We start from the raw sequence: 11,519 nt of genomic DNA, 5'->3' as shown, positions 1-11,519 counted from the left end.
ATCCCCTTAATAGTGGTATCGTGATCTTTCCCAGCCATTCTAACAAAAGGTTACCATTAATTATTCCCTAGCACACTCATTATTATTAAAATTTTCCTCATTAAATAGCAAGTTTCAAATGCAATAAAGAGAACAACTTCACCAAACAGAAATAGAATAACTGAGCATTGATTCTATAGCCTGTTACATTATTGTTCTGCCCACAGATTGTCACACAAAATATTAGTTGGTCCATATTTATCATATGCCTTATAAATTATCAGACTCAGAAGAAAAAAACAGCCAACCTCCACATATAAATAGGCCAGTAAGGTTAAAATCACAACAAACTCTCCATTCCATATAATAGTCAACACATACAAAATTATCCGACTTCTTTAGGTTTCAAGTTGACTCCTGCTAGACATCAATATTAATTTAGGGACCATGAAGCATATGGTACTAGATGAGAAATGTAGGTCTGTTCACTTGAAAGCTAGACTGCTGCCAAATAATTAGGCCATTCAAAGATAACTTAAAGTGGAAAGATGTCCAAATACAAGCAGAACCTGAATATGGTAAAACCTGTATAATTAGCAACGCTTATGGTAGCAACAGAACTACTTTTCACAGTAGCTACCTACAATATAGACTTCAGAAATTCCAGATCAAAAGCCTCCTTCAACAGGTTTAAAATCATCAAAATACATCGAAGACATATGGTAGTCATTTCTGGAAGTAAACCACCGGTAACATATCTTCTTAAATGTCATGTATCTTTACATGTGAAATATTGTATAAGAGGAAAGTAGTTTTAGTTGTTATATGTACAGCAGTGGTGACGGGAAACGGTTAATTATCTCTTATTTTCATTGCAATAGTGCCAGGAAATGTAGTCCATGATTTTCTTTGGTGTTAGTTAGGTTGTGTTACAGCATGAACCTAAAACAAATTGGCAAGGGTAGAACTAGCCAACTTTTATTGAGACGCCAAAGACGAAGAGGAATAAAGGCTAAAAATTTTTAAAACTAATATATGGCACTTAATTATTAACAATCAAAAGATTCATAATGGATAATAATTTTATATAACATGTATATAAAAAAAACAAAAAGAAAAAGATTTAAAATAATCATCAACGAAAGTTTTGTTCAACAATGACAATGTCTTTCTCAATATAAACAACTAAATTATCTGTAGGAAACTCATTATCCATTTTGTTCTAGAATTTTGTCTTTCTCAATATAAACGATTAAAAAATTAATACAATCAACATCCAATATTCTTATTTTATTCTATTTAAACTTAAAATACTAACTATTAAACTATAACACATAAATTATAAATAGCTAAATACAATATACAAAATTAATAATTTCCTTTTATATAATCAAGATTGTTTACAGATTAAATACTCAAGACAATTTCTTTTCAATTAAATATAAAATGTAAAGCACATTAAAAAGATATACCCAAGATAATTTGTTCTTATATAATTAGGATTGATAAAAAATGATATATCGGTGAAATTTTAAACAACAACCAATAATGCAACGCTAGAACTTATATTTGAGAGTTACATAATAATTTTTTAATTTTTAAAGACTAAAATCATTGAAAATAAATCCACATAACAGAAAAAAAAAAGACTGAATCCACATTAAAGAAAAAAATAGTTGATGGTTCATAGAAATGTGGAAAAGAAAATCTATAGAAATTTAAAACATATGAACAAATAAAATAGAATTGAAAAAAATAAAAAAATAATAATAATATAAAAAAAATTGGAAAAAAAACTTTACTTCCTTGTAATTTCACATTGAAAGGACAAAAAAGAAGAGAGTGAATAGAAAGAAAGAAAAAGCGGTGTGGAGATATTTAAAGAGTTAGGGAAAAATTTAAGAGTTTGAGTAAAATTGAATACACCTGGTAAGGTCATTTTATTATTTTTTATTTATATTAATTATTCAATAAAAAACTATTTTTAAGTTGTCACTGAAAAAGATATATAATATATAAAAAATTTTAAAAATTTTGCCCCCCAATATCGAAGGGACACTCTGCCCCTGCAAATTGGCTATATGCGCAATCCGAACGTAAGGCCCCCGAAAAGCTCTAAATCAAGGTAGGATAAGACCACTAAAACACTTACAAAGCTTTTATCAAGTTTCGTGAATGAATTAATTAGGTCTGCAGCTGACTCTTCTCCAGTTCCTCCAAAGCATTATATCATTTGGGGTTATTTCCTTAATTTTATTCATTCCATGAATCACAATACTATTATTTTTCTTCTTTTTTTTTTTCTTTGAAACTTTCTTCTAAATTTCCAGTCACCCCTCAATTATGATAAGTTTAAAAGGATAACAGAAAAAGTATGAATGCTTGTGGTGTATTATCAAGATTGTACAACAAAATATCCACCATCCTTAATCTCTAAGATGATCTATCAACTCAAATGGACTACCAAGAGATGAATTCTGTCATCTGTTCTAATTGTATTCCAGAAATATACCACCACAAAGAAAAGCAGATAAAGAAAAGAGGTTAAAAAATCCACTTTGGCAGAAAATCATAAACTTACAAGAGTATCAATTTGAGAAATGATATTTGCATAATGCAACGCAAGACCAGCAGACCCCAACTTTTTATGACCGCTGACAGAACTTTTAACGGGTTTATCACCATCTGCAAGGTCACAGGCAAAAACCAACACTATTTGATAAATTGAACAAATAGCTAATACTGTGTTTCTAAGCGGATTATAGGTTTAAGCATGACAGAACATGTGCATGAGGCATAAAGTTATGTATGTCATCTTTTAATAGATGAAATCAACAACTGCAAATAACCTAATGCAAGGATCTAAATTTTAATGGTGATTAAGATTGAGCATTTTTTATCCATTCTCAATATACGAGGAAATTAGGAATTCCAATTAAGCACAAGAAATTATACTTGATTCAAATTTCAACAATTTGCACAAGTCACATTTTTTGCTCAATTTTATAAACAAGTGCACCTAAATATTTCACCAAATCCATTTCCAAATATTTTGAGTTCGATAATTTTACCAGCACTGCCAAAGGCTTCATGAATCTCCAAGTGCAAGAAATGAACAATGTCTACAAGCTTCTCCATGACCTATGAGTACAAGATATCAAACTTCCTTCCCAAACAAATATATATAAACTTCAAAAATAAATAGTAAAAGACACTGGCAACATTGTGTGCAAAAGCTTGCATAAGTTTAGACTCAAAGTCTACCTTCAAAAGAAAAAAGAATGAACATCAATAAAATTTATCTAGGAGTTCGTCTTAAAACACTAAAATGAAAATGCATATAGCTTTACTAACTCATACCTCTTCCAAAATTTTAGACCAAAGAGATTTTTTCTTCAGACTTCTCACATGCTTCTTTTGACTCTTTAACTCTGCTCTCAATATTGCAAGGCTGTCTCCTACATGCCAAAATTAAAATAATAATATCAAAGGAACTTACATGAAATTAGCTATATTCCATAACATTACCAAGGTGCAGTTTTTAGGGTTCCATACACTTCACCGCTTTAATCTAGAAATAAAAATTAGAAACGCCTTGCTAATCTAGAAGTAACTATGCCACAAAAAATAGCAATTCTAATAGAGATCCATACAACAGGTTACCTCTTTGAGCAGCATTTGAGTTATCCTCTTCCTGAAGCTTACGTCGATAATCTTGTTCAAATCTGTCCAAGGCATGCAACTCATGATATAATTCCTGCAAAGAAAACAGTTCTCTCCTTAAATGATTAGAGATGACATGTTGGTTTTAAATACAGAATCGACAAATTGTGCCGTTGTTCATATGCCTTCTTTTATAAGATATGCATCAGGACATGAAAGTCAAAAAGTATGAAAATTTTCTGCAATCTCAGCTAATCTAAAAGGTGTACTCTCAGCCATTAGCATCTGCAGCTGCTGTTTACTTCCTTAGAGAAAAATCACTGTTAAACTATCAATGTCCAAACAAGCCCACAGGGGACTTTCTCTGGCAGAAAACACCCATACGCAGTTGCACTTACAGTTTTCAACTTTCACAGTTCGCCAAATCACTCCTCACTAGCCCATCAATGAGTCAGTTTTTCAACTTAACGGCACAGGAAGGCTAGAGTTCCATGTCATACCTACTTGATTGATACATTAAAAGAGCAGATAAAATGCAACAGACAATTAAAAGGACAAATCTGGATTTCTTTCAGACTTTAAAGAAATCAAAAGAAAGTGGTGATATGCCATTGTCAAGGTAATTTTAAAGAGGCAAAACTGCTATAAGGGAAAGAACTGCTGTAAAATGCAAAGATAAAGAAGCACTTGGTCCTTCTAAGTTCCAAGGTCAAACATGCAGCAAATTCATTCCCCTGTACAAGCATGAAAATCAAGCCTTATTGGATATAGATTGAAACCATCATAGATTACACTTTACAGTTTGTCATCTACACCAAGGTTTTGTGGTCAAAATTCCTCTAAACTACTATAAATTATCCAATATAGGCAATAAGAAGAAAAGCAGTGAAGTACAGAATATCAAAAGTGGATGCAAAATGGGGGAGCAAAATCAAGAATTTATGATTATGAGGAGATGTAGGGGGGCCACCCTCAAGCCAATGGAAATTAGCAAGTGTCATTGGCAAATCTCTCTTATAAAGATATGCAACAAAGCCATGAATCAAGAAAAAATTAGAATAGGTAGCAAGTTTTCCAATATGGATGCCTAGGACAAGAATAAAATTAAAAGCACATAAGGCTTCTCCCACAACTTATTCTAGCACCTCATCAGTAATAAATCAGCTGCCAGCCATATTTTGGAAGACTTTTCATAAAGCCACTATTCAAAATGTGATGGGCATCAGCCAAATGTTAATAATTTTCCAAATAATGAGGAAGGTTACAGCTTGATGTTGAACATATCTACTAGTTGGAAATAATAAGAAAAACATAATAAACATCAAAGTATAACACACAGCATCTGATAACATCATTTCATTTCTACACTTCCAGTCATTTGTCTAGTAAGGTCAAGGTATTTAATTTTGATACATCATTATCAACAAAGATCTTACTCTACAAGATGCATACGCATGGTCCACTGCAGTAGAACAAAATGGCATCAACATAACTTCACAAATTTCAAATAGATAATTTCAGAAGAAAAAAATTCTGAACTGTACCCTATTAATTATAACAAGCTTTGCAATTATGATATTAACCCACCAGCACATATTCAGAAGAAAAAAGAACGAAATTAAACCCAAGGTCAATCAATCTGCCACATGGTACATAGTTCATTCAATGTCTCCAAAACAAGGGGGGAAAAAATTCTTTTCTCTACAACTTAGTACAAGATCTAAGATATAGGATTCATATTGGTTTAAACAATACAATCTTAGACTGCAACTTTTGAGAGCAGCTTTCTCATTTTGACAGTTAGGCTTGATACTTACAGCTGTATACTGAACAAAAGTCATCAACTGTTGCATTATTGCCTCTGCTTCTTCCTTCAACTGTTTTTCAGGTGTCAGTTCTGAACCCAACCTAAAATTTATAAAAGATAGTGCAGGAGAGAATATTAGAATCTTACTCTAATTTCATAAAGAACAATTAAAGTGTAAGAGGCAGTAAAGTTACTTCTCAAAATAACGATCTAAATTGTGCCACTGAGGATCTTTACAATGATTGCCAAAACGTACCACCTCTCCAGAAAAAACTTTTAACTCTTCCCTGTTGAAGTTGGATAACAAAAATAAAAATTAACACTCTCTCATATTCTCTGAGAATGTGACCACCATTTTAGCATATTAACAAATTGTATAACAACAGAATCATTTTCAAAGCAATATGGCATTTTCTTCATTGTCCACCTCTTATCAGCAGCTGCAATTCTCAGGAGTTCATCCATATCTCTTGAGATTAAATTTTGCACTCCTTCTGACAGAAGGACCACCTCTTTTAAATGTTTAATATTCTCCATTGAAAGCGATTGCATCAGATTGGCACCTTTAACAATTGTATTTGCAACTTCAAAAGCTAGAATTGATATTTTATTCCCTTTTGTCGTTACCCCTGAGGTAAACCCACTGCCGAGATTCAAATTCGTCATGCTACTACCAAGGGTGTCCAACACTTCCACAGCCTTTCCAAGCCCAGCAGTACCAGCTCTGCCTAAACGAGAGCTGACCTCAGAAACCTGCAAAAATAAAGCAACCAATTGATCTATTAAATAATTGTTAAGCATGTTCAGTGGATGAAGTTTGTTGCAACCTAACAACAAAAATCAATAATAGTAGAACCAGAAGCATCCTTCTCTGCACTAATCTCAGTAGGGAGCTCTCAATGAGTAATTAAAATGCTAGAATCCACAACATTACAAAATTAGCACAATAATCAACCTCACTTCTCTCCCTGCCGAAATGAATTAAGAAAAAGCAGCAAATTTGTTCATATAAGACAAAATATTTCTCATGGTTCAGGTACAACCTTCTATGTTTCTGATAGTTTCTTCCACATTGCCTATCCATTCCCAGCTAACAATAAAATTCTCAATCTCAATTCTAGCAAATAAAAAGAGCTTAGACACATCTATCATTAAGCATAAAAGAATCCATCCATTCTACACATATTTAAGAAATATAATGGACGTTATCACATGACCATGGTCATACTCTGGACTGTTGAATGGTATAGCAAAAGATTTTCTTAGTTATCAATTTTAACAGTTCTAGTGGATACTTCAGAATATATATAAATTCATTTTAATTTTGTTCCCCAAATCCATTAAAACCAATCATAGATCTAGATTTGTAAAATGGCAACCCTAATGATGGTGAGTTGCTTTTCAAAAAGAAAAAATTATGGTGAGAGCCTATATACAAGAAAGATATCTGAATAGCCCCTTAAGGCATTTGTCAAAAAGGCTTGACTTTTATCATGAAACACAAAAATTTTCATGGTGTTACACCCTATGGCCATCTGTTTCAGAATTTTAAGGTAATGTAGCTCCACTAAAATGCAACATTTAGCAAACAGATCTCAATATACAATCCACGGTAAAGGAGAGAAGCATAAGTTGAAGCCTGTATGACTGAAACATGATGAGTTTCACCACATCAAACAGTCAACGATAATTTCATCAGGGAAACCATGAAGTGATAATAAATAAAATGTACCCCCAAAAAAGAAAAGTTATAATATGGTCTTGATATAGTAGGTTTAATTATAGAGTGAGTCTATGTATGTAGGTATAAACAATTTAGCTTCTTTGAGAAACATCAGGCATCAATATGGCAACCATAACAAAAACAACAGTTACTAATGAATAAGAAAAAAAATATAATAGCATTAAAATTTGCAGCATGTCCCGAGTTGCAACCTAGGCTGAGATTGTTTCATTAAAATCATCATAAAGCCACTTGAAATTACTTCAATATCTAACCCCCACCCCACCCCCCCCTGGTGGTTAAGTTTGGCTAAAGCAGTTTAAAGTTCTTGGATGCTCTTATCGTCAGAACATAAAGCTCTACATCAGGAGTTGAATCAAAGGAATGAGAAACTTCTACATTTGATGAAGTAAAAACTCATTCCTGGAACCAATGTTAATTCCTACATTGTTAATCCAGCAGCAAAAGACATTTTTTCCCAGCTCAAATCATATACTATTATTCCCATCCATACATTGTTATTCCAGTACCAAAAGACAAATGTTTCCAGCTAAGTCATGTATTATTATTCCCATTTAAAACATGAGTTTACAAAGAATATGGTGAAGATAAAAAAACTCACACCTGCACCCCAATCCAACCACAACATCAGATTTTGCAAACTACATAATAATCAAGGCAATATCTTACAATAGAATTTCTCTAGTCTAGACTCAACTTTAAATCTCTGATGCTCAAGTTTGGACTCCAACTAATCCATTATATTTTCCACACATATGCATCATAATTCCATATGGCAATAATGGATACTTGTGCCACTTCAACAAAAACCACAAAGAATTGTGTCAGTCATGAATCCCCCGAAGTAATTTTATGTTTCTATAAGTACGTCAAAGACTAAGTTTTGTAGCCTAAAGAAAGACTGTTTCCATTTCATACACTATATGAAAGCTGTGCAAATATTGTGTTTGTTGGTGATCACAGTATTTAACTGTCAGGTACTCATAAACACAAATCTTTACATCCTTTTGCGATCTCCCTACACCTTCTGCATCAGTTTCCCTCCAAGCAAATAATCTGTGACTGTAAATGGTACTGCAGACAAGAACAACCAAACCCTAATCCAGCATCTCTAAACCCTCTCATGCATTATAAAACCAACTTAAGAGAAAATTCTAGTGCAAATAGAACATAAGCACCTGGACAAAACAGAAAATTGGGACAAAACTTTGAAAAAGGAACACAGTAGAATTTGAACTTACCTTTGCAACAGCAGCCTGCTTAGACTTGGCTGATCTACATTTATTTGATAGTGCCCTTGTCAAATGAGGAATTCCATCATTAATATCATCAGAAGTCGTATCATATGGAACTGTACTAATCTCTGGAAAGGAAAAGGGTTCGCTTGACTCCTTGTCTGCATTATCTGCATTATCCTCGGCGGGAGGGGGAGTTGAATTGGTGTTTATCTTCGCGGGTAGTTCACGGGTCTGAAAAACCAATCCAGACCTTCGACCAAAATGGCCATTAACATGTGGAAAGCCTCCACCGGGAGCATTATCTACAGTGGATCTCCTCGAGCAAAGCCCACCCATTTGTGTCAATCACCGCGAATTTTATACTTCAGTGTTGATTGAAATTAGCCATAAAAAAGCCAAGAAGCTCTAATATGTACAAGAACAGCGACTGTTTCCTTCTTTAATCAAAACAATCACAAAAGCTAATTAAAAGCTCCTAACTTCTCACAAGACTGAGGGGGTCCCTAGCTAATTTTTTGAATCATACCAGTCTAAACCTAGAGATATAAACCCAAGTCCCAGCAAAGCATTCGCAGTACCAAATTTGATTCATATTGAAGCTCCAATCCATCAACACCAAGCTTCACCAAACTGTAAAACAGAAAGAAAACAAGCAAGTCCATGAATCCAAATTCCAAATGAAGCAGCAAGAAATAAACAAAAACCCAGCTCAGAGCATCTCCAGAAATAGGCAAAAGACAAATCAGGAACAAAACAAGCAAAAGAATTTGACTATGCTGACTAAAATGAAGAAAACCCAGAAAGCAGGCAAATACCCAATTAGCAAAAGGAAAAAAAATCAAAATTTTGAGATCAAAAAACTGCTCAATATAACAAAAAAAAAGTAATTTAAAATCTTAAAAAAAATGAAAAGATAAGCTTACCAGTTGGAGAGATAGAGAAAAGGGTTGGATCTGAGAAGAGAGCAAGATTATAAGAGATGCGGGGTTCTGTTGTTTTCTAACACAGACCAACTTTACAAAGAGGAAAGAAAGAAAAGAAACGGACTTATTTAAAAAAAAAATGATGTTGATTTTAAGAAGAAGAGATCAGGAACAACAGCAAAAACAAGAGAATAAAAGAAAGTTTTCTTTTATAATTTTTTGTGAGGAAGTTACAGTGAGAGAGAGAAGAAGAGAGAAGACTTCTCAGAGGGGGTGTCAGTCAGGGCAGCTTGACAGCTTCTCTCTTGTGTGTCACTGCCAAACAAACAAAACCCACAAAGAAAACACACTCTACTCTTTACTCTTTACATTTACATAGAAAGAAAAAAGAGAAATAAAAGAGTAGTGGAAATGGTCAAACACCGTACTTGTTCTCTTCCTACTCTTTTACTAGGACTCTTGCAGTATTACTGTTAGGAACCATGGTTTTTTTTTTTTTCCTTCTTCAAGACTTTCTCACTTCTGTATTCTGATTCAGTCCTACTCTTATAAGTAAATATATATATATATATGGCCACCCTTCTTAATCTTCATCTCTTTTCTTGTCTAAATTCTATTTTCTTTATTTTCCATATAAAATTCTAATAAAATCTTTGATTATAATATCTGTAATATTTCATAAATCTCATCTTTTATCACAAAATTTGAATATAAATTTTTTTTAATTGATCAAAAAGATATTTTAATATATATTTTTTAAAATTTAAAAAAAATTAAATCATACGTCCATTAATAAATCAAAAGATCCGAACATATTTAAATATAAATTATTTTTAAAAAATTTAAATGTGCCGCTCCAACCGAACTCCTTATTTGACAATATCTTTTGCCCAGATATTCGAATACAAGTTAACGTATTATAATTGATGTTCTATTGGGACAAGACAACCTCACAAATGATAAGTTTTCATAATAAAAAGGTTAAAAAAAAATTATGATATTTGAGTTCCAAACTTTGTCCATTTACATAGTTAAATTGTTCCAAACCTAAGCAACTTAATGTTAACCTGTTTCCGTGATTATACCACTGTATAGGGATGGAAAGTTCCAAACTTTGTCTTCAAATCTTTGTCTTGTAATGTTTGTTCTTGCCTTCACTTGCAAACACTTTTAATCAATTAAATTCTTTAAACAAAATGAAAAGTGTCAAACTTTTTTTTTATGTGATAAATACTAAATTTTGGATTGTTAACACCACTTGATTTTGGAATAAAAATTATTAATGCATCCACCATACCCCTTTTTCAAGTCCAACAGTACAAATTGTTGGGACAAAATATATCAATGTTTAATTTCTTTTGAGTGAAAAAAAATTGAAAATCATTACAAGGTGGTCAAAATATATCAATCTAAATAGCAAGATTTTACTTTTTTTTGTCCTGACAAAAATGAAGAGGAAAAACAATTACATAAACCCTAATAAAGCTCATGTATTATATCCGTTTATATAATTAAAGCTCTCACTTTTTATTACATTCAAACAAGTTTTTAAATTTTTATTTTAAATCGAACAAATTTTTAATTTAAAAGAAATCTGACTGTCTTTAGACTCAATATTTTGTGCTTTTTTTATCCACATGAAATATGTCCTAGTTAGTTGACAAAACCACATGGTAAAGGTAGACCCAGAACCTAGAATCACAAGTCATCAATTGCTTATTGATAACTCTATTATATAGAGTTATTTTGAGCACATTTTGGTAATTTTAATTGCTAAACACTTGAGTTTAGGATCAGATTTTAATTTTTTTAATCTATTTTTCTAGCGTTAGTTAGATTTTATATTAATTAGTTAAATTAGTTATTGTTAGTTTAATTTCACTTTAATTTATCTCAATTTATTTTAAGAAAAAGTTATTGTCAATTTTTCTTATGGTTTTATGCAGAATATAATGTGCAAGTTGAAACAAAGATATGATAGCATGAGTGAGGAGAAAGTGTCACTCGTACATGTTACAGTAATTTGAAGATAACTTGAGCTGTAGAACTCCAATTGAGGTGATTTTAATTCATTTGAAAGATAAGGGAATGGGCTACAAGTTTTGTGTTTACCCCTTGGCCCAGTTCGGAGTAGATTGAGGTGAAAATCAGGTTCAAAGTTGGTG

The 11,519-nt window shown here is 32.3% G+C and overlaps 1 protein-coding gene across 1 annotated transcript; it reads right to left on the bottom strand.

The window, feature by feature from the left end:
* Positions 1–6: 6 nt before the first annotated feature.
* On the bottom strand, positions 7–9,721 carry LOC110428572 (Ikzf5 (DUF668)). Its single transcript, XM_021444435.2, has 9 exons — positions 9,355–9,721; positions 8,435–9,061; positions 5,877–6,202; positions 5,644–5,736; positions 5,460–5,550; positions 3,643–3,736; positions 3,340–3,437; positions 3,051–3,120; positions 7–2,664 (listed from the first exon to the last, which is right to left on the bottom strand). The coding sequence occupies exons 2-9, from the start codon at positions 8,765–8,767 to the stop codon at positions 2,549–2,551; spliced, it is 1,221 nt and encodes a 406-aa protein (XP_021300110.1). The 5' UTR covers positions 8,768–9,061; positions 9,355–9,721; the 3' UTR covers positions 7–2,548.
* Positions 9,722–11,519: the final 1,798 nt, after the last annotated feature.

The sequence above is a fragment of the Theobroma umbraticum genome, unplaced genomic scaffold (genome assembly GCF_002168275.2).
Source record: "Theobroma umbraticum cultivar Fairchild unplaced genomic scaffold, ASM216827v3 scaffold_302.0, whole genome shotgun sequence".
In the NCBI taxonomy this organism is placed as follows: domain Eukaryota; kingdom Viridiplantae; phylum Streptophyta; class Magnoliopsida; order Malvales; family Malvaceae; genus Theobroma; species Theobroma umbraticum.
The sequence above is the reverse complement of the archived record's forward strand: the minus strand, read 5'-3'. Positions and strand labels throughout refer to the sequence as shown.